Source organism: Alligator mississippiensis, chromosome 8 (genome assembly GCF_030867095.1).
Source record: "Alligator mississippiensis isolate rAllMis1 chromosome 8, rAllMis1, whole genome shotgun sequence".
NCBI classification, from domain to species: Eukaryota; Metazoa; Chordata; order Crocodylia; family Alligatoridae; genus Alligator; species Alligator mississippiensis.
The window spans coordinates 32084736-32109068 of NC_081831.1; the positions used below are offsets into that span (position 1 = coordinate 32084736).

Consider the following 24333-nt stretch of genomic DNA (forward strand, 5'->3'; position numbering starts at 1 on the left):
CTTTTCCAGTCCTCTGGGACTTGGCCCGTGCGCCACGAGCGTGCGAATATTCCCGCCAGTGGCTCTGCAATGATGTCGGGCAGTGCCTTCAGCACCCTCGGATGGAGCTCATCCGGGCCTGCCGACTTAAAGGCATCCAGTTCTTCCAAGTGACTCTGCACCATCTCAGGATCTACGCATGGAAGTCTGGCGCCTTGCTGCTGCCTCTCTACAACCCCAGTGAGAGACTTGTCGTGCCCTTCACTTAGGAACACTGAGGCAAAGAACTCGTTGAGGAGTTCAGCCTTGTCCCCCCTGTCTGTCACCAATTGTTTCTGCCCATTTAGCAGGGGTCCTGTTCCTCCCTGGGCCTTCCTTTTACTCCCAATATATCTAAAAAACAATTTCTTGTTGTCTTTTACTTAGGTTGCCATCCTCAGCTCCATGGTAGCTTTGGCCCGCCTAACTGCCTCCCTACAAGCACGAGCAGAGGAGGGGTGTGCTTGGAGTAGGTCGAGTACCATCCAGGACTACTAGACCTGTGTTTCCCAGGGGACACAGAGCAAGGATCAGTCCAGACCCTGGGTGGTGGCAGCGTTACCCCCAGGCTAGCAGGTGTGGTCCAGGAAAGGGGTCAGCCAGATGTGAGGCGCCCCAGGGAGGCACTCGGAGCCTACAAAGTGAGCAGTGATTTGGGTGGTTCAGTGCAGAAGCATCCCCTACTGGCCTGCCACAGCACCCACCATGCCTCCAAGCCCAGCAGGTTTTGGTTGTAATAGAGCTGCATATGACACCATTGAACATTTTCCTTCCCTGCCTCTGAAAGGCCAGGGCATTTTTCGTTTTAATTCAGTATAACAAGTTTGTATGGGAAAGGAGAAATAACTCCAAAACTCACTTTCTTCACTTAGGTGGGGCCCACTGTTCATATCCTTCGCCTATCCTACCACAACAAAGAAGAATTCAAACAATTTGTCAGGCAAAAAGTTTCTATCTAATTATGAGCAAAGTTGGGGGATGGGTCACCTGCCTTACAAGTACATTGGTGGGCTGGCAAGGAGCCACCAATGGGCTGGCACCAATAAGGCCCACCAATGGGCTGGCTTCTTGCCAGCCCATTGAAGAATTGAAGATTGAAGGATTGAAGAAGCAAGGAGCAAGACTACAGTTCAAATTTGTATTCTTTACACTTAAACTACAAGATGCACACTTATCCTAGAACCTGTCTAACGGGTGCAGCAGAGCACATGTTCTCACCTGAATTCTCAGGTGAGGACTTGGTGAGATAGATGGGATCACACTAGCCCTAGGTTCTTTCAGGGCTTCCTTGGTTTTTTCTTTATAATTCTGATTAATCCTATCTATGTGTATGTTTCTGGGATGTTTGGGAACCAATGTAAGCTTGACTTTCCAGTGATCTGCAAAGTTTCAGTTATCCCAAATCGATGTCCTTGTTAAGTTACAGTTTTTGTGGGGGAAATTCTTATCGATTTCATTAGTGTTCTGGAATGTCTCTGTCACTTTTCTTCTTTTCTTTCCTTCCTTAATAGTCTCACTAACAAAGCTGTCTTCTTTGTATCTGTCTCTAAAGTTTTTAACAGCTTAGTTATGAAAACAGGAAAGGGCTATGCAATGCCAAGTGTACAACCTGCATCACCCAGTGTGGGACACCTGGCATCAAACCCTCCTCAGTGAAAAATAATGAACAAAAAAAAAAATCCAAATATATATTTTAATTATAACAACAGAAGACAACACAATAACAATAGCATAATAACAACGGACCCAGCACAATAACATCAAAGAGCAAACAAAAACCTTACGCAGAAAAGCATTAAAAATCACAATATGTATGTATGTTCATTATATTTCTCCTTGGTAGTGAATAATTTGCTCACCAGCTTCACTGTTGCTGCTGCTCCCTGTATTCTGAATGCAGTTAGCAGCACATTGAATCCACCACCTTCTCTGGAGCCTCTGGATGGATCCAGCATACTTCTATTATTTCTTCTTCCCTTCAGAGCAGGACACATGCTACTCTGGCTGAAAGAAAAGTCATCCAAATTTTCCTCAACCTCCTTCAGTTCTTGAGACACAGGACAGACTTTGTTGCCTCTCTGCCAGGTCACCCAGCCCTGATCAGTGTTTTCAATAGGACAGTTCCTTACCATGTACCAAACCTTGCCCCTGTTTACAGAGGGCTCTTGTACACATGATGAGGGTTTAGTCCTTCAGGGTTGCATTCTTTGTCCCATAAATTGAAATGGTGGGTTTTATTTTTCCATCGTTGTTTACACACCATAGGTCTTAAATCTCATTAAATGCTCAGTGTGCTATTCACAGTAAATTACTGCAGGGAGTGCTGCATAACAGTCCATCCTGCTGATCTCTTCATACTAAATTAGAGTAGGGGGCACTGCACACCACTCTTCCCTGCTACAGACTGGCAATATCTGTAGCTCACAGCTTGCTGATATGTACAGGCAACGAAAAGTGGTATGATTTCATTAATTTAATTAAGTATAATTTGATTGATTTCTTTATTTTGCACCCCATGAATTTCTTATATATATCTTTGTACACGTATTGGAATGTGGTGGTGCACTAATTCAAACTCTGATAATGCATTCCCTGCATTATCTCACAGATTCACAGAAGTTTAGGGCTAGAAGGGACCTTGTGAGATCATAGGATCCAGCCCCCCTGCTCTGGGGTTTATGACCATTGCTTCTGGTTTTCCCCTGGGGTGCTTTGGTGAATAGTTGTTCATCTAGCCCCTGATGCTCACCCTTAATATATTTGTAGGCTGCCACCAAATCCCCTCAAAGTCTTCTCTTTTTAGGCTGAACAGTCCCATATCTATCAGCCTTTTTTCATATGGCTTGTTCTTCAGGCTTCTAATCATATGAGTGGCTCTTGTCTGGGTTCTCTCAAGCTTTTCCACGTCCTTCTTGAAGTGTGGTGCACAGAACTGGACATGATACTTCAGCTGTGGCTTCACGAATGCTGAGTAGAGTGGAAGAATAACTTCCTTAGTTTTGCTCTAGATGGATTGGTTAATGCATGCCAGTGTGTTGTTTGCTCTGCTAACTGTATCATCACACTGGTGGCTTGTAATAATTTTATGGTCAATTATGACCCCCAGGTCCCTTTTGGCTCTGGTACTAGCTAGCGTAGCATGACCAAGCCTGTAAGTTTGTTATGGATTTTTCCTCCCCGGATGGAGCACTTTATATTTCTGAGTGTTGAACAGCATCTTGTTCTGGTCCGTCCATCTAACTAATCTGTCTAGATCATCCTGGATTGTCAGCCTACCCTGATGCGTGGCCGCACTTCCCCACAGTGGTGATTGGCGATGTCTCAGCAGGTGAGGACGCCCCAGAGGCTTCTGACCCTGTGCGTTCACGGCAATCCAGTACCTCCATTAGCTGCTGGAGGTCTCTGTTATGGGCCACATCACACATTGGGGTGCCCTGCCACTGTGTTCTGGAAAAATCCATGTGGAAAGCAGCCCGTAGCATCTTTGCTTTGATATGGCACTGAACCCCCATCCTGTTATTCCCCTGCTTACCCATTCTCCTGGCAACATCAAGGTAGATGTGCCAGTTAGCCCATGGACTGCAGACAAACTGGTGCACAGCCTCAGGATCCCCCAGCACCTGCACAAGCCTCCTTGTTTTGGCTACGGTCCAATTGGACCTAGACTCAGCCCGCTTTATTCTCCCTTGAATATCAGACATCTTTGATCAATAAGGGGTACCCTAGGAAGCTGTGCGCTCAATTTATAAACCTTGAGGTAACAGAGCCAAAGGAAGTTCACCTCCCTCCCACCCTGTTGTTGCTGGGCAAAGTTTGGACATTGGATATGCTGCTGACAGGCAGGGTCAAGGCAGGGAACAGGGCTCTGCATCCATGGCAACTTTGTATCTTATGGGAATACTTGCTCTGGATGTCTTTTAGCCCTTCTAGGTCTTTTAGCCCCATGTATGCCATGGCACAGTAACAGGCTACCCAATGAGCCATGTACTGAGATGCCCTTGATGGGTGCCCATAGGTGCTCTTGGGGCATGGCACAGCAGCAGGCTACCCAGTAACCCATGTGTCAAGACACTGTTCCCAGCGGGACATGGTCTGAACTGCTGAGCAGTTCAGACGTAGCTTGTGAAGGAATGAATGCTGACCGAACTCACCCACTATCCATTAAGGGGGCGTGCTTAATGCTTATGTGGGCTTGCTTGTCAGGTTTACGTAAAATCAGCGAGCGATTAATGGTACTATGAAGACAATTATGCTGCAGCCAGCCGAAGAGGGATGTTTTAGAGGGGCAGAGTAGAGGGGAGCAGGGTTCCTCACAGCTGTTGCCAGGCAAAGTCTGGGGATCTTTGGGCACATGAGAGCTATGCTATGTGACTGTTGCAAGTTTTGGCACTAGTCAGCAGTGTTCACCAGGGCTCCCCCTTGGCCTGCCAAGGGTATCCTAAAACATTCGTTACACACAAATACCTGCAAATTGTAGCAGCACTTGGTGGACAAGGGGGCTCACTACATGAAAATTGTTGTGACACCCAATGGACAGAGGGGTTCACCACATGTTATTCAGTGTACATGTGATAGATTCATAGCTGCACCGTTCCAAGTTGTGTCATCACACACTAAACTACATCGGGATGGGGATTAGTTTATGATGATGCAGACTCATTTAAATCACCAAAAACTCGCATACCTGTAAAGTGTGATGTCATTAAGCTGCACAAAAGGGCAATTTTCATCACATACACAAGAGCCTCTGGGCCCAGCTACCACTCCCCTTTGGACCCACCTACCACACACCCTCCACCCTCATTGCTAGGATAGAATTTCTTATCTCCCCTTAACCTTCATAGTATACCCAACATGTCCACCAGCCACTACCATATCCCCACTGTGTATGCTCAAGAGGGTCTTGCTGCCCTTCCCGAGATGAACTTGGTTTTAAAAGTTCCCTTCTACAGGACAAGGGTGAGTTACATAAGCTTATAGGGACCATATAGCAATACATAAACTATACAAGGTTGCATACTAATTATTATCAAAATAACTATGGGTATAGCATCTATGTAATCTGGCACTCCTGCGGGGCTCTCTGACCTTTATTATTGTACTCTGTAGTGTTGCTCTCTTATCCTCTATAGTGGGTATCAAGGACACTGCAAGGACCCAGATTCTATGATCATACCAAATCTATCACAGGGAAGTTTCTCTGAAGTGAAGAGATGAGCTCTTTCCCTATGAAGCTTCTGCTCTAAATACATTTTGTGACAGCTTTGTAATAATTGAAGTTAGTGCTTGTCCATTTCCAGCCTGGACACAGTTCACTCTTGGCACCAGTTCTGTCAAAAGCAATTGTTTTCTTTTCAATATAATTAAGGTTTTCAGTAAAACATTTAAGCTCCCTGGGCATTTTAACACCTGCTCCAGGGGTGGGGAGTGCTTTAATTACAGTAGCTTTGACAGACACTAATTAAAGTGCTGCAGCATTTCATGTATCATCATCCCCACGCTTCAAAATGGCAGTGGGGGCACTTGAACTAAAGCTCACTTGATGAGCTTTAGTTCAAGCATCCCTGCTGCCATTTTGAAGTGCAGGGATGCTGATACACGAAACATGGGATGCTGCTGAAGCACACTAATTACTACACTTCAACGCACTGTAATTACAGTGCATTGGAGCAGCCTCTCAGCCTGTCTACAGGCACCCCCTGTTCTGTACAGGTTGAACTGTTACCCATTTAACTTCCAACTAATGCCCATGTTTTAGGAAGGGTGACCAATGATGAGGCATCGAGGCCCCCATTTTATTAAATGTTTGTCTTGTATAGAGCTTCTATGAGGCTGCACTTGCATAGCAGCCTTGGAAACTTATCATCTCAACCGGGAAATGACTGAGACTGGTAGGTATGGAGTTCTGCAGATAGACTACCACCTTCTATTCAACTGCCTTTACTGGTCAAGCTCAGTTAATGAGCAAAAAACCAGCTTAAATATGTGTACACTGGGGCAGAGATCACTTAATCAAAAACTAGGCAGCTGCTTCAGTGGGAAACACCCTAACAAAATCGAGGGTTTGTAGTAGCAGGGTTTTTGCTACCCTAACTCTGGGGGTTGTGTAACCAGTCAGCACCACAATCTGTTTTCTGTGCATTGTGATGGAGTATGAAAATCCCAGGATTACCTGTAGGCAGTTATAAGCCAAATGTTTTTATAACTTGTTTAATTCAGAAATCGAAGCACCAACAAATAACAGGAATTATTTGATGAAAGACTTTAGCGTTATGCTGGCTGCCTCAATATAAGTTAATAATTCAGTAAATATAATGTAAGTCAATGTAAAATGGCAAGATTAAATTTTTTATTATTTTTCTATCTGACTGTTACCGAACTCATCCTGTTCTCAAGAAATCTTTGCCTCTAGCAAATTTCCTATTTTACTTCTTCCAAGAGGATCAAAGCTTGCGGCATTTTAAAACTTTTGATTATTGTTATTACTTGTGTGTGTGCTTGTGTCAGCAGGTCCAAGGAAGAGAAACTGGTGTTTTATTTATTTGTTGTACTGGTGAATGAGAGACTGCAAAACAGTAAAATGTTAATATTCTGGAAGTGGATTTCTATGCATCTATTGTGATGGTGAATGACTATTGTTATCAGTCCAGTTATACTTTACATATAACCAATTTCCATCCCTTAGATTTAAGAAGATTATTCCTGTTCCAGAGCAGAGTATGATTCAGACATTATGTTTCCTCCTTGAATGTCTCCTGACTAAGGAAAACACTCCTCCTGACTGTCCCAAGGAACTCTATGAACTTTACTTTGTTTTTGCTGTTGTCTGGGCCTTTGGTGGAACGATGTTCCAAGACCAGGTAAGATGGAAGCTACTAAGTACAGGATGAATTAAGTTTACCTCTCATTTAGACAGGACTTTCTTTTCTTACACTTATTCAAAGTAGTGACTCCCAAATGGCATTGTGTTTTAGTGGCGCTAAAAGTGTAACTGTCAATGGGAGAGAAATCTCCGGAACAGTGAAGGGTTCTGTTCTTTTGCCGATCTTATAGATAAAACATTTTTGCAAAAAGTGCTGTTACATAAGGGGTAGTATAGGAAGGAAAGGGACAGTGATCAAAGATAAGAGGGATTTTATTTATAAATAAATATTTTGTTGTAAATATTAAGTTGAAGTAGTAACACATAACATAACATGACGGTGGTTAAAGAGCAACCTTCCAGATGAATACATCATTGGAACAGCATATCAACCAATTGCTAAAGCTTGTTATCCCATTGCAGATTAATAAGTAGAAGCTTCATTGTAGTAGCGAAAATCAAATCATACGTTGTTATCAATTAACTCTGTAAAAGACGAGCAAGTATAGGCAATAAGATTTCCAAAATTTCCAAAACTGAACAGAGCGGAATGTAGCACTGAGATTATTGAGTCTATTTTAAATACACATTGGTGATTCATTAGTTAGGATCTGTACAAGTTTACAGAGGCTTCAGAAGAGCTCACATGCTGGGTGCATTCCAAGTGTGGCAGTATTCTGAAAATCTCATAAGTATCACAACTGGCTGCTGAACACTTTTGGAAATATTATTTTTCTTTAGGTGAACTCTGGACTCTTGGGTTGGGGATAGACATTCCAAAAGCCTCAGCCTGAATTGATTCAATCGTTGCAGGTTAGTCTAACCTGCCTAGGTTGAACTGATTTGTAACAGCGCAGACATTCCTTGAGGCCTGAGGAAATGCAGGCACAGTTGCCTGCTGTTGCTCAGGTCAGGAACCAAGGGGTGCTAGAGCACGCTCTTGGCTGCAGGGAAGCTGTGCTGGCAGGGTGTGGCCAGCCCATGGAGTAGCTTTGGCTGAACTGGCCAGAAAGGACTTAAATTCCCCCCTCCATGTCCCACCAGCAGGGACCCGAGCCAGGGCTGCTGGGTGTTCCCCCCTGACTGCTGCAGCAGGGGGCCAGCATGGCTCCTGAGGCAGAGGGGGCAGGGAAGGGGGTTATTTCCCGCTCTACCTCCACTGCCCCTAGGGGACTGCAGGCTTGACCACCACCGCTTGCTCCCTGCGTGGGGCCAGATGTCGGAGGGAGGGGGGTAACTCCTGTCCTTGCCTCCCGCCTCAGGGGACCTGCCAGCCAGCATCTGGCTGTGCCCTCACCCAGCCGCTGCAGCAGCAAGGGGGCAGGGCCCTTGATGCATCACCCCTATCATAGTGTTGGGGAGTACAAGCCCCTTCCTGGCAAGGGGGTCTCTCTGTGGGGCAGGCAGAGCTGAGGCAGACTGTGCATGCACCAGGGCTCAGATGGGGCCAGAGCCCCCCAAGCTGCCGTTGCCACTGTGGTCCACAGCAGCTTTCCCTGCTGGGAAGAGGCTCATTCTTGGGAATATCATGACAGGAACTGCTGCCTCTCTCATGGTTGCTCCCCTCTTGCTGCTCCGGCAGCTGGGTGGGGGTGGGGCCAGATGCCAACTGGTCCCTTAGGCAGGGGCTGGGAGCGGGGTTATTCCCCCCTCTGCCCCAGGGGCATCACAGCAGGGTCTGCCCTTCCCAGCCATTGCTGCTTGCTCTGTGCCTGGGGCAAGCAGTGAAATAAGCCCTGCCCTGCACCCTGATGTCCAGTGGAGGGGGCTTATTCTGTCACTTGCCCTGGGCACAGAGTGAGTGGCGGCGATGGCTAGGGCAGCCAGACCCAGCTGCATGCTTCAGGCAGCAGAATGGGGAACAACCTCATTTCCTGCCCCCCCACTGAAGGGGCCCTGTGAGCCAGGATGTGGACCTACCCCTGCCCCTGCCCCTGTGCAGCTGCTGGAACAGTGAGGGTGAAGCAACCATGATGGGGGCAGCAGCCCCTGTCATGGTTTCCCCAAGCACGCGCCTCTTCCCAGTGAGAAAAGCTGCTGCAGACCACCGTGCTGGCAGTGGTGGTGGTGGCTTGGAGGGCTCTGGTTCCCTCCAAGCCCTGGTGCTACTACACACAGTTTGTCACAGCTCTGCCCGCCCTGCAGTGGGGCCTCCCCACAAGGAAGGGGCTCACACTCCCTGACACTATCACAGGGGCTGCTGCCCCCATCAAAGGCCCTGCCCCCTCACCGCTGCAGCAGCAAGGCTGCAGAGTGGTCAGATACCAGCTGGCAGGGTCTTTTAGGTGAGGGGCAGGTACAGGGGTTATTTCCCTTCCCTCCAGCATCTGGTGGAGGGGGCTTTTTCTGCCACTTGCCCCAAGCAGGAAATGAGCATGGCGGTGGCAGCGGTCAGGGTGGGCAGACCCAGCTGTTGTCCCCTAGGAGCAGTGAGGGTTGAGGGGGGAGTAACTCTCCTCCCTGCCCCCTCTGCCTCCTGGGGCCAAGCTGCCCCACTGCTGCAGCAGTGAGTGGGAACCTCCATCAGGCAGACCCAGCTCAGGTCCCTGCCAGTGAGACAGGCAGGGGGGGGATTAAACGTCCCTCTAGCCAGACACCCACCCCTGCCTGACCCTGCTTGTCCCTGCTCGGCTGGGGAGCAGAGGGGTGGGGCTAGCCCTGCTCAACTGGAGCACAGAGCTGAGCCCAGAGAGCATGCTGGGATGCTGGTGGACTCTGGTTTCAGTTAAACCAGGAAGGGGTCTGGGACACACATTGCATAAACCAGTTTGAAATCAATCAGTTAAGTCTGATATAGTACATTCCACCAGGTTTATCTCAAACTGGTTTCGGCCATTTTTGAACTGGTTTATGTGCACTGAATGTCTGTACTGTTACAGGTTTAAACCAGTTTCTGATCACTTAAATCAGTTTATATGTAATGTCTATCCCTAGCCTTGAAAATCTGTCCCAGAGTTTTTCTGAAAAACTAGTCCTAGGCATCACTTTTGTTGTGCCATAAATGCAGTTGCAGGGTCATTTTATCTGTAAATGTAGAAAGTTGAAAGTGGGTATCTTTTGGCGCTATGCCTGACACACTGCTGTAAGACATTTGTTAGGTGTTGTATGAAAGTGTGTTGGTGAAATTCATTCAAGATTTTGATGGACTGATATCAACAAAGATGAAAGTACCAGTGGGCAGCATTGCGGCCAGAATCAGAACGGGACATATAAATGAATTACATCTCTTTTTCTCAGTCAAGAGATATGGTTGTCACGAGTGACCTAAACTACCCTGACATCTGCTGGGAGGAGCAGTCAGCCAAATCTAACCGCTCACGTAGGTTCTTAACCTGCAGACAGGACCTGCACCTAACGCAGAAGGTATATGATTCCACTAGGGGAAATGCCTTTCTGGACTTGGTGTTAGCTACAGGGGATGAGCTGGTGGGGAATCTGCAGGTACAAGGTGACCTAGGGGACAGTTGCCATCGAATGATTGAATTCACTATCTGGTGAAGGGTGGGTAAACTAACTAGCAGGGCTGAAGTGCTAGCCTTCAGAAAGGCTAACTTCAGTAAGCTCAGGAGATTAGTTAGTGAGGCATTAAAGCTCAAGAGCATTGGTGAAACGGGGGTCCAGGAAGGGTGGTTGTTCCTCAAGGGAGTGATCCTGTGGGCGCAGAAGGAGACAATCCCATTGCACATAAAAGAGGGCAAAGGGGCCAAGATGCCCTCTTGGCTGATAAAGAAGTCCAGGAAAGCCTAAGGGTAAAGAAAGAGGTATACAGGTTATGGAAACAGTGGGTAGCTACCAAGGAGGAGTATACCTCCTTGGCCCACACTTGCAGGGAATCAGTTGGGAAGGCCAAAGCAGGATTAGACCTTAGGCTGGCAACAAAAATTAAGGACAACAAAAATTCCTTCTTCAGGTATATAGGGAGCAAAAGGAAGGCACAGGGTAGCATAGCACCCCTACAGGGCAAACTAGGGCCACTGGTGACAGAAAGTGGGGACAAAGCTGAGCTATTCAGTGAGTTCTTTGCATCTGTATTCCTAGACACAGACCAAGACAAATCTCCCAGTTGGATCACAGACAGACACAGGAGGGACACCAGACCAGCAACTGTTAGCACAGACTTAGTGAAGAGGCACTTGGAGGGGCTGGATGTGTTCAAATCAGTGGGCCTGGATGAACTTCATCCAGGGGTGTTGAAGGGATTGGTCAGTGTCATAGCAGAGCCACTGGCACAGCTGTTCAAGCTCTCAAGGTGCTCTGGTCAGGTCCCAGAAGACTGGAAAAGGGCCAGTGTAGTCCCTATGTTCAAGAAGGGGAGGAGGGAGGAACTGGGAAGCTATAGGCCAGTTAGTGTCACCTCTCTCCTTGGGAAAACTCTGGAAAAAATCATTAAGGGTCACATTTGTGGGAGCCTAATAGGGCAAATAATGCTGAAAGGAAATAAGCATGGATTCATTGCGGGTAGATGCTGCCTGACTAACCTTGTTTCTTTTTCTGACCAGGTCACAAAATGCTTAGACACAGGAGTTCAGGTAGATGTCATCTACCTAGACTTTAAGAAGGCCTTCAATACAGTATATCATTCTGTTCTTGTAAATAAACTGACAGGCTGTGATGTAGATGATTACATGGTCAGGTGGATGGCAAATTGGCTTAGAGGTCACACCCAGAGAGTGGTGGTGGATGAGTCGGTATTGACCTGGAAAGATGTGGGCAGTGGATTCCCACAAGGCTTGGTCCTTGGACCAGTGCTATTCAGTGTTTTCATCAATGACTTGGATGAGTGTGTGGAGAGCACCCTGTTCCGTTTCTCAGATGATACCAAATTATGGGGGAAAGTTAACACACCAGAGGGTAGGGAATGGATCCAGGTTGATATGGACAGGTTGGAAAAATGGGCAGAATGAAATAGGATGCAGTTCAGCAAAGACACACACAAAGTGCTGTACCTGAGCAAAAGAACCACCAACACACTTACAGGCTGGAGGATGACCTTCTCAGCAGCACAGCAGCAGAGAGGGATCTTGGAATCATAGCTGACTCCAAGATGAACATGAGTCATCAGTGTGACTAACTGCACTTTATCATGCATTAGCGGATGCATGACGAACAGGTCCAGGGAGGTGATGCTTCCCCTCTATGCGGCACTGGTCAGGCCGCAGTTGGAGTGCTGTTTCCAGTTTTGGGCGCCGCACTTCAAGAGGGACACGGAGAATCTGGAGAGGCTTCAGAGGAGGGCCACTCACATGGTTAGAAGCCTGCAGGCAAGGCCCTATGAGGAGAGACTGAGAGACCGGGATCCCTTCACCCTTCTCAACAGAAGGCTGAGAGGTGGTTTGTGGCTGCCTATAAATTCATCAGGAGAGGGCAGTAGGCAATAAGAGATGCTCTATTTACTAAGGCACCCCCTGGAGTAACTAGGAACAATGGCCACAAATTGACAGGGAGCAGGTTTAGGTTTCACATTAGAAAGAACTTATTCATAGTAACGGTTGCCAGAATCTGGAATGGGCTGCCAAGGGGGGTGGTGCTCTTGCCTTCCTTGGGGGTCTTCAAGAAGAGACTGGACAAGCACCTAGCTGGGGTCGTCTGAGCACCCCAGCGCTCTTTCCTGCCCAGGGCAGGGGGTTGGACTTGATGATCTACTGAGGTCCCTTCTGACCCTAACATCAGGCGATTAGGCAAGGATGCACTGCAGAGTAGGAGTTTTGAAGGGATGGGAGCCCAAGAAGCGTGGCTGTGCCTTAAGGAAACGATCCTTCGGGCACAAAGCAAGACGATCCCCGAGCAAGGCAAAAGAGGGAAAGGGGCCAGGAGGCTTCCATGGCTGACCAGAGAAATCCAGGGCAGCGTAAGGGCCAAAAGGGGAGCACATAAAAAGTGGAAATAAGGTGAGATCACTAAAGATGAATATACCTCCTCTGCTCGTGCTTGCAGGGAGGCAGTTAGACGTGCCAAAGCTACCATGGAGCTGAGGATGGCAACCCAAGTAAAAGACAACAAGAAATTGTTTTTTAGATATATTGGTAGTAAAAGGAAGGCCCAGGGTGGAATAGGACCCCTGCTAAATGGGCAGAAACAACTGGTGACAGACAGGGGGGACAAGGCTGAACTCAACGAGTTCTTTGCCTCAGTGTTCCTGAGCGAGGGACACGACAAGTCTCTCACTGGGGTTGTAGAGAGGCAGCAGCAAGGTGCCAGACTTCCATGCATAGACCCTGAGATGGTGCAGAGTCACTTGGAAGAACTGGATGCCTTTAAGTCAGCAGGCCCGGATGAGCTCCATCCGAGGGTACTGAAGGCACTGCCCGACATCATTGCAGAGCCACTGGCGGGAATATTCGAACGCTCGTGGCACACGGGCCAAGTCCCAGAGGACTGGAAAAGGGCTAACGTGGTCCCCATTTTCAAAAAGGGGAGGAAGGAGGACCCGGGCAACTATAGGCCAGTCAGTCTCACCTCCATCCTTGGCAAAGTTTTTGAAAAAATTATCAAGGCTCACATTTGCGAGAGCCCGGCAGGGCAAATTATGCTGAGGGGAAACCAGCACGGGTTCATAGCAGGCAGATCGTGCCTGACCAATCTAGTCTCTTTCTATGACCAGGTTACGAAACACCTGGACACAGGAGGAGGAGTGGATGTCGTATACTTAGACTTCAGGAAGGCCTTTGATACGGTATCCCACCCTATACTGGTGAACAAGTTAAGAGGCTGTGACTTGGATGACTACACAGTCTGGTGGGTGGCGAATTGGCTAGAGGGTCGCACCCAGAGAGTTGTGGTGGATGGGTTGGTCTCGACCTGGAAGGGTGTGGGCAGTGGGGTCCCGCAGGGCTCGGTCCTTGGACTGATACTCTTTAATGTCTTCATCAGTGACTTGGACGAGGGAGTCAAATGTACTCTGTCCATGTTTGCAGATGACACAAAGCTATGGGGAGATGTGGACATGCCGGAGGGCAGGGAACAGCTGCAGGCAGACCTGGATAGGTTGGACAAGTGGGCAGAAAACAACAGGATGCAGTTCAACAAGGAGAAATGCAAAGTGCTGCACCTACAGAGGAAAAATGTCCAGCACACCTACAGCCTAGGGAATGACCTGCTGCGTGGCACAGAGGTGGAAAGGGATCTTGGAGTCCTAGTGGACTCCAAGATGAACATGAGCCGGCAGTGTGACGAAGCCATCAAAAAAGCCAATGGCACTTTATTGTGCATCAGCAGATGCATGACAAATAGGTCCAAGGAGGAGATACTTCCCCTCTATAGGGCGCTGGTCAGACCACAGTTGGAGTACTGCGTGCAATTCTGGGCGCCTCACTTCAAGAAGGATGCGGATAACCTGGAGAGGGTCCAGAGAAGGGCCACTTGTATGGTCAAGGGCCTGCAGACCAAGCCCTACGAGGAGAGACTAGAGAAACTGGACCTTTTCAGCCTCCGCAAGAGAAGGTTGAGAGGCGACCTTGTGGCCGCCTATAAGTTCATCACGGGGGCACAGAAGGGAATTGATGAGTATTTATTCACCAAGGCGCCCCCGGGGGTTACAAGAAATAATGGCCACAAGCTAGCAGAGAGCAGATTTAGACTGGACATTAGGAAGAACTTCTTCACAGTTCGAGTGGCCAAGGTCTGGAACGGGCTCCCAAGGGAGGTGGTGCTCTCCCCTACCCTGGGGGTCTTCAAGAGGAGGTTAGATGAGTATCTAGCTGGGGTCATCTAGACCCAGCACTCTTTCCTGCTTATGCAGGGGGTCGGACTCGATGATCTATTGAGGTCCCTTCCGACCCTAACATCTATGAATCTATGACTATAAATTTATGGAAGTGGAATCTCCAGTTCAAAACTCATGTCCCTAGCGGACCCTGTGAAGGCTGCTGCTCGTGTTGCTACACTTTGCATATCCAGCTAGTGGATTAATAGGAGATCTTAGTCTTCAGTGCCATCGGCTTTTATGAAACAAATTGGGCATGAGCAAACAAATTATTAAATCAAACAAACTTGACTTAATTTCTGAGGTCAGTTTCTCATTTTTTGGGGTTTTCAGCCTTTTTATGAGTGCTATGATAAAAGATTAATGGGAGAAACAGGCAAGGAAAAGAGATGGTGTTGGTTTAAGAATGATCTTCACTCCAGCTCTTCTGAAACATGGTCACCCCTACCCATTGGAAAACCTATATTGTTACTATAGTATGGGTAGCAAAGGGTTTCTGAGGTGCCTTCTTCCCAAACTTGCATACCCTCCAAGATGCTAGAACTTTAATGGTACATCACTCTGTCTATCTCAGTTCAACATTGTCTCAAGCAACTCATACAGACACTACCTTCCTCCTCCTGAGGTCTTTTGTAGGAAAGAGAAAGATGGGTATTTTATTCCAACCCTTAACCCACATCACATCTGTTTTGTCAGCTGATGCTCCTACCACTACCTTTCTGTTATATGGCTCAGTTTGGTACAGCAAGTCTGTTTCTTGGTTTCCCGGTAGTTTTAAAAGCTACTAGTCATAGAATCATAGAAAACTGGGTTTGGAAGGGACCTCAGGAGGTCATCTAATCCAACCTCCTGCTCAAAGCAGGGCCATCCCCAACTAGATCATCCCAGCCAAAGCTTTGTCTAGCCATGTTTTGAAAACCCCCAAGGATGGAGCTTCCACCACTTCTCTGGGTATCCTATTCCAGTGTTTTACTACCCATCTAGTGAGAAAATTCTTTCTAATAACTAATCTAAACTTCCCTTGCTGTAACTTGAGACATTTGTTCCTTGTTCTGTCATCTGCCACTACTGAAAACAGTCTAGCTCCATCCTCTTCACATCCTCCCTTCAAGTAGTTGAAGGCTGCTATTAAATCCCCCCCTAAGTCTCCTCTTCTATAGACTAAATAAGCCCAATTCCCTCAGTCTTTCCTCATAAGTTTAGTCCCCCAACCTCTTCAGCATTTTTGTTCCCCTCCACTTGACTCTCTCCAATTTGTCCACATCCTTTCTGTAGTGGGGTGCCCAAAATGAACACAGTACTTGAGATGTGGCCTCACCAGTGCTGAATATAGGGGAATAATCATTTCCCTTGACCTACTGACAACACATCTACCAAGGCAGCCTAGTATACTATCAGCCTTCTCAGCAACAAGGACACATTGTCAGCTTATTGTCTACTGGAACCCCCAGGTTGTTTTCTGCAGAGCTGCTGCCCAGCCAGTCACAGTCAGTAGCCTATACTGATGCATGGGGTTACTCCATCCGAAGAGCAGGACTTTGCATTTGTCCTTCTTGAACCTTATGAGATTCCTTTTGGCCCAATTCTCCAAATTGTCTAGGTCACTCTGAATCCTAGCCCTACCCTCCAGCATAACCACTACTCCCCGCCCCCACCATCCCCTGCCAGCTTGGTGTAATCTGCAAACTTGCTGAGGATGCACTCTATACCATCTTCCAAGTCGTTGATGAAGATTTTGCATAAAACAAGTCCCAGGACCACCCCCTGGGAAACTGCACTTGATACTGGGTGCCAACTAGACATTGAGCCATGGATTACTAATCTATGAGCCTGATGCTTCAGCTAGTTTTTTATCCACCTTACAGTCTATTCATCCAGACTATACTTTCTTGGCTTGCCTGCGAGGATGTGGTATCAAAAGCCTTGCTAAAGTCAAGGTGTACCACATCCACCTGTCTCCCCACATCCACAGAGCCAGTCACCATGTCATAGAAGGCAGTCCGGTTGGTCAGGCATGACTTGCCCCTGTTGAATCCATGCTGATTGTTTCTAATCACACTTTTCATGTAGTCCTCATGGGAGGATTCAGCCTGAGCTAGAGCAGATGCATAGCTAGTTGCCTGATGGTGCTACAGCCTAGTTTTTGCCTATGGGTGCTATGGATCATGGTTTGAATCTCAGGGCTCACCCACCTGTTCAGGATAACATTGATCTCCCTGATTCCTCTGCTACCCCTTATTTTCCTCCTGGTCCCACACATCTTCCTCTCCTGGCTGCCTTATAGGTCAATTTTAGGAGGAGGACTAGTAAGTGTTCAGGCAATGCCTAACCCATGGCCTGGTAGCTAGCCAGATCACTTTCCTGGGAAATGGGAGAAGAATGTTCACTCAACTCTAGTGAAGAGAAAGAATGTGAACCTGGGTCAGTTCTTCCTGGGGAAGTACCTTGACCACTAAAGAGGAGGGTCTCTGGTTTTGGTCATAAAGGGTTTTGATAGACATGCTTTGGGAGATGGTGGGGGGGGGTGCTTTATTTAGCAAGCCACGATAATTAAAAGCACCTGAGCATCATGCATCAGCATCCCTGCACCAAGAAATGTCAGTGGCGTGCATTGAACTAAAGCTCATTTAATTCAAAGCACCCCACCACCATTTTTTGGTGCCTGGCCACTGATATACATGACACTGGAGGCTGCTGGAACAATTTCTGCGCCCAAGCAGATTCAGTTAATTGAATCTGCTCTGATGTTCTGGATTTACATCACATTGGATCAGCCACACTGCACATCTATAGGAGCCCGAACTCATAGGCATGTTTTTCTGTACTTAAGGTTTTTGGAGTAAAATGGAGTGATACACATACCTGGGTGATTCTGTTCCACCATGGAGCTCACATAAACATAGTACAGTCTTCTAAGGAATGGAGTAACAAACAGAGTTGCCATCCAGGGCAAACCCTGCAGGAGAGATGGGGGGAGGGGGCAGGACATGTAAAGGTGAAATAGGATTTAGCCCAGAATCTTTGCTTATGATGCTAGACTATGTATTTCTTCTTTTGATATCTGAGCTGGGAATCTAAACATATAGCAGACTGTACAAGACCAAGCAGTAGCCTCATGAAAAATAATCAAATATAAAATCTGTTTATTGCTTACCACTGAATGTGCCCTTTGCTCTGACCTTTTGCTGATGAAATGTCAGGATAAACAATCAGGAAATCTTTGAATGACTGTATGCTTGTCCAGTGTGTGTGAAATCCCTATATAAAAATAGATGATAGATTTGCTATTTCAAGGTTCTGAAATTAGCAAAAATCCACAAGGGGTTCTTATGGAGGAAACAGCTCAAGGTTAACACATCTATGGCAACATGAGTTGGAACTAAATTGCTCCAGTTAAATCACATAAGAGAAAGTGAATGGCAAATTACAGTGGAGCTGGAGGCACTTCTGCACAGTGGTGAGGTACCCTTGAGAGAGAGCTTTTAGCGGTGATGCATCTATATCTTTGTTGAAGGCAGGTTTATCTGCATCCAATACTGAGGAATTACAGCAACAAGAAAACTACGAAATACAGTTATTCAGCCTCTCTGAGCAGCAAAATCCTAGATAGCAATATTTTTTAGAAAACATTGTTAGGGGGTTCTTGAGTAGTTCAAGATGGCAAATGGCCTGCAATTTTTCACACAAGGCACCAGTTAAAACTTAGTGAAAATCAGTGCTTTCTGATACAAGTTTGTTGAGCTGGTAGAAATATCAGGGTTTCTGTTTTGGAAGAAAATGCACAGCAAATAAATCTAAGGAGAAATAAATCATAAGAGAGATTCAGTGAGATCTTGGAAAATCTGCATACATTAAATATACCATTGAGGCATTCCCACTATAGCCTCTGAATACCTCAGAGACATTAAGGAACATTTTTTTTTCTTAACACTCACAGGATAAAATGCCATTATTTCCATTGTATATGTGGGAAACAAAGCCAGAGTAAATAAGGGGCCCTACAGATGTTTAGGGCCCTGCTCTAATTCATGGCACCTTACATAAAGCACCATGAGTTGGAGCCCATCCAACCCCAACCCAACAAATGTTCACCTGTTTGGTCGGAGGCGGGGCTGAAGCCAGCCAGTACTGGCCCTGGCCAGCAAGTGGGGGTGCTCCAGCAGCCTCTGAGGCAGCTTCTGAACCATACCTCTCTTGAACCACACCTCTCTCACGTAATTGGCCATTTTAGAAGTGCTCTGCTGCTGTGCATGCATGTTACATCATGGCTGTAGAGTGCTTTCAGGGGCCCAATCATGTAAAAATTGTAACCTGTGTAGGCACTCTAAGTGACTTGCCTAATGTTGCACAGGATTTCTCTGGTGGACCAGGGGACTAAATCTGTACCTTTGGAGTCCCAGTTCAGTGTCTAACTCACAATTGTCATCTTTCCTTCATTGAAATTTGATCTATACTGTTAGGAATAGTAGGAAGCGCAGGATATGGTGAAACAAGATGCGTAAGGATGCTAAGACAGAACAAACTGACACATACTTGCATACTTTGGCTAAACATGATGGGAATCAGGATCATGGAAACTCTTTGCAACCAATCTAAGTAGTTTAACGCATATGTAGAATGAACAACACAAGAAAGATGCATTTATGGCTATAAATAGGAGTAGCATGAGTAAAGTGCAAAAATGAAAAATTAAGCTAAATATTAGGAGAAAGGCCCTGGCACAATTTTGTTAGGCTATAAAATATTCTGATATGGAAACAGTCTGAGCAGAACACTAGGGAACATAGATAAGGGCTAGGGAGATCGTTTAGATAACCTTTCCCATCAAAAATGATTTTCTGCAGTTTAACCTATGTTTTCCCCATTTTGTCTTGCAGCTTGTAGACTACAGAGTAGAGTTCAGTAAGTGGTGGGTGACTGAGTTTAAGACCATCAAGTTTCCTTCTCAGGGAACTGTCTTTGATTTTTACATTGATCCAGAAACAAAGAAGTTTGAGCCTTGGTCTAAACTTATCCCCAAATTTGAATTTGATCCAGAACTGCCATTACAAGTAAGTCAATCTGTTTGCTTTTCTGCTTTTAAAGAGTATAGGAGCTATATATGTGTGTCTGTGTGCACATTGCATCTCTTTACACTATGATTCATTAGCACTGGAGTGATAAAATGAATGTTTGTTAATAAAAGTGACATTCTACGGTAAGTATATTAATTCTAAAGTTATTAAGCTGCCCAACTAGTTTAGTCTTTTGTGATTACAAAAATAAGGTTCATTACGGAAATGATACTCTTGTTACAGTGAATGGGAATGTGTTTGCTAGGTGGGGCAAATTGGATCAAGATTACCTGCAAAAATATAGTGCTTTCCCAATTATTAGTCACATATCCTCATGCTGTATGGATCTTTTCATGAAAATTCACTGTAGCAATATCACAAAGTAATTCATTTTTTACCTGAAAAAATGAAATATTTCACTTTTGAGGTAGATTTTTTTGACAAAATGGAACTTTTCCACAGAAAGAGATTTTAATGAAAATGTGTTTAGTTACAAAAGTTTCATCAGGAAACACTTATGATGGAAACATTTTGATCAGCCCCTGGGAAAACCTATTTTACTAATGACACACAGTTTCACCAAGGCAGTTATTAAACTTTCAATTTAAGTGTTGGGCAGGGGTTTATTGAACATTGGTGCTGCTTGCTTTGGGTATGCATGTTTCCTTACATGTTTGTATCTTGCTTGGCTTGATCAGGATTCTCCCACACCTGTCATCTGACTATGGCTGCAAGAGGAAGGTTGGTTTGAGACTCACTGCGTGTTTCCACCTTGCTTTCTATAGGCTTGTCTGGTGCCTACCAGTGAAACCATACGAGTAAGGTACTTCATGGACAAGCTCCTGGAACAACGGAGGCCAGTCATGCTTGTGGGTAATGCAGGCACTGGGAAATCTGTGCTGGTAGGAAGCAAACTCTCTTCACTGGATACTGATGAGTACATGGTGAAGAATGTTCCATTCAACTATTATACCACCTCAGCCATGCTTCAAGGTAAGATAACAGATGGGCTATTAGAATTCCTTGGAGGCACAAGTTAAACAATAATTTTCCCATTTGACAAGCATAAATGAATTCACAGTTGGGTGTGAAGGGCAACTGGACACACTGTAGTGAGCATTCTGAATAGTTGGGGAAGGCACCTTCAAAGGCTGAAGCTTAGTTTTATTGACATTAGTGTTTCACAGAAACCTCTGAACTCTGAATTCCACTGTGAAACATAATTTTTTTTTACATTATCCCTTCCTTCTCTCAGTGTAAACTTGACAGTTTGTCACTGATTGCTGTGAAAGGAAGTCACAGGCCATTCAAGGTCTCCCCACAATCCATGTAGCTCTGACATTGCACATGGTAGTGGAGTAGGCTTACGGAGACACTATTGGAGTATTTTCCTAGGAAACAGGAGGCAAAGCCATCTACTAGAGCTAAGAGTAGTCAGAGGTGCACATGTGTCAGCATCACCAGTTTATCTGGCCTGTGACTCATTCAGGGAGCCAAGTCTTTTGGGGCTCCCAGAGTCAAGAAAAAGTCAGATTTCTTATAAAACTAGGCCAAAGAGATTACAGCTCCCCAGGGACACATGAGCCTTTCTCACGGTTCAGGGCAGCCAAGTTCAGTCAGTGCAAGATAGGGGATGAATTTGGATTAGTTGACAGGGAGAGGAGCCATTCAGTTTTTTATTGGGTGGGCGGCAATATGGGAATGGGGCAGTTGGTGAAGTATTGCAGAGATTCATTCCAACTGGGGATGAAAGAAAAAGCAAGCAGCCCTTTCCCCTGCAGTTGCTGTCACTCCACTCTAGGCTTTGCCTTGTTATTTTCCATTCTTAGTGGCATGCAGTCTTGTGTGTATTGTTGCCATTGCAATAGCTCATGGATATGATCCACTTCAGTTCTTTTTTGGTTCCCTGTTTCAAGACTAGCCCCAAGGGCATCCATGACACCCCCTCATGGGGGGAATTAATCCTGCCCCACTCCAGCTCCTCAGGCTAACCCCCTTTACTGCTTCACTTGTCACACTGATGCAATGTGTTGTTGCTTTGGGATGCTCCCCCTGCAGAGTCCTTGATTGAGCCTGATGAATCTGCACTTGGCCTAGCTCAAACTGTTTAACCCTTCTCACCAACAGACCCTAAGTCCACTAACTCCAATTCTGTGCCTCACTGGCACTGATTGTGCCCTGTTAGTCCTAATCATGGCCTCCTGGCCCTAACCATGCCTTAGGGCCATGAAGTGTTGACTCCACCCTCCTCTGTAACCACCCCCATGCCTTGTGGGTTTTACTCTTAGTTCCATTTGCTGGGCCCTCTGGCCCTATATTAAAATCAGCTCACCTACCTCTACCCCCAACTCCTGCCAGCCCCTAACCCTTGCAGGGCTGCTGCTTTGCTGCCTTGAGCCCAGTGGGTCCCAGACTCTTGTAGGGTTCAAAGCACAGAGTGCTTCTCAGAAGGCCCTGTCATCTCAGTCTGCCTCTTTAGCCACTCCCAAACCTCCAGTTCAACCAAAACAAAACCCACACTAACCAGTCTCTGACTTAGACTAAAAACCCCACCTCAGGTCTCTACATTACAACAAAGCCCCATCCCCTATTTGCTGACTCCCTCCCAATCTTCAGGATACTTTCCTGAATCTGCAGAAGTTACTTGTAGCCCTGTAATCCTTATCTCCAGCTTCCCCTGGCTGCTTACCCTTTTGTAGCTATCCCTTAGCCATCTGCCTGCATCTGATTGCAGGTGTTGCCTGCTGCACTTTTCCTCTTAAGGTAGCAGGGTCCTGTGACCCCTGTTACATTCTCCCTTTGTATTTCCTCTAATCATTTATGATGGGGGAAAAAGAACTTATGTTAATGTTTTAAAAAACGCCATTCATAGCTACAGTGATGGAATAAATGCTTTCTTCTGTAATAGTAGGTGAAGTCAGGTAGGAATTTGGGCATGGTTTAATTAAAACTCTTCAAATAAGCATTTAGCTTTTATTTGAAATGTTTGCATGGATATTGTATGCTAGGAATGCATAGATTATTAACATCTTTATGAATTTAACAGTGATTTTAGAGCAACCTTGAACTTGAATGAAGAGAGGAATTCGTATGGAATGAGATGGGCAGCAAGAATTGCTTTTAAAGAGAATGCCATTTAGATCACAAGCAAATGCAAGCTGGCATAATATCACAAGTAAATCCATGCCAGCGTTACACATAGCTGAACTTATGGAAGTATTGGCCCAGTGTCTGAGCAACGTAGTGGTGGCAAGGAATCTTATTTGTTATATGATAAAACTCAATATGCTATGGAAGAAATAGTATGATAGGATAAAGGGTCTTGGTTTAGAAATCACCTTGTGTTATATGCAAAATCAAGTACTTGCAATGTGCATGTTTGGGTATAGAGGTAGTTCTGCAGTGTGGTAGAGGTCTAGCAACCCCAAGCTTCAGCACTTTGGCTGGTCACTTGCAGGGGTTAGCAAACATTTTTTTTTCGCTTTCATAAATAGTATTGGCTTCTGGGAATTTTTTTGCCTTCTTCTGAAGCAGCAGTTGTCAGCCAGGGGTTGGGTACTTTGAAAGGTCCCGGGGGTACACAGGGGTGAGTGAGGATGGAGCACCACCACCCCATGCTGCTGCCTCACAGGAGCAGGGCTGGGGCAGGGCAAAAGCAGGACCACACAGATGTTGCATTGCCACTGCTCCACCATTCGCCACACCCCCACTCGTTCTGACCCGCTTAGTCCAGTTGCTTGCCGCCCCTCCCCCCGGGGGGGACACTTACTAAAAAAGGGCCGCCAGGGGTCACTTGTTAAAAAAGAATTGAAAACCCCTGCTCTGAAGCACTGGACTTTGGCTGCAGCTAAGGATTTGAGGGGGGTGGGGACTAGGGAGGAAGGGTTAGACCAGGCTGGTACTTAGAAAATTTAGAGGTTCCTGGGTCTTTTGCTGAAAGTCATACTGGGTGTGTCTACAAGTTTAAATGCTGCTAGAGAGGCTTACTCTGGAGTAAATTACTGCAGATGGTGATACTTACTGCGTAGTAATTTGCTCTACTGCACAGTAAAGTGTCTCATGTAGACACACCTACTTACAGTCAAATCTGATGTCTGGAAAAAATGTTATTACTTAAGTCAGAATTGCAGTCGGTGTGTAGTGGGGGAGATCTTTTTAGCATGGGACATGGTTCTTATTCTAGGATCCTCTGAGTTAGGTACTGATCAAATACTTTTCTGCCATTTTAGTAGGACAACATTGGCAATGCTCTCATCTCCCCTACTTCTTCTTATAGCATGTCATAGAGTATCAGTGGTGTTTCTGGGTACATACAGACATTTGGACAGCATTAAAAATGGCCACCCAATCTAACTTAGTTCATACAGAAAGGACCTTACACCTATATCCCTAGTTAGGTGGTTCTAAGTGTGAACTGTACAGAAGTTCAGGAAGTTTAGATTGGTCTAACATGGCCAACCCAATCTAAGTTAACTGTACCTCCAACGTAACATAATGTAGATTGGACCTGAGAAGACTGAACTACATGAACTTCTGTATAGCACCCAGCACATACCTGGTCCTGGGAAAGACCACCCCCTGGCCCCAGCCCGGAGCTGCACTTAGCCTACTACCAGGGAGTGGGTAGGAAATGTTTAGCCCCTCAGCCCTTTACCCCATTCCCAGATGGACCTCCCCCCCACCATGGACCAGCCTGC

At 46.2% G+C, this 24333-nt stretch overlaps 1 protein-coding gene across 2 annotated transcripts in view; it reads left to right on the top strand.

Annotated features, from left to right (window-relative positions):
- Window positions 1–24333, top strand: part of DNAH9 (dynein axonemal heavy chain 9) — a 515733-nt gene that overhangs the window by 189063 nt on the left and 302337 nt on the right. For both annotated transcript variants that reach the window (XM_059732606.1, XM_059732607.1), the window contains 3 exons: window positions 6704–6878; window positions 19460–19633; window positions 20422–20629. In XM_059732606.1, the coding sequence (XP_059588589.1) occupies window positions 6704–6878; window positions 19460–19633; window positions 20422–20629 (557 nt within the window). The remainder of the gene's footprint in view (window positions 1–6703; window positions 6879–19459; window positions 19634–20421; window positions 20630–24333) is intronic.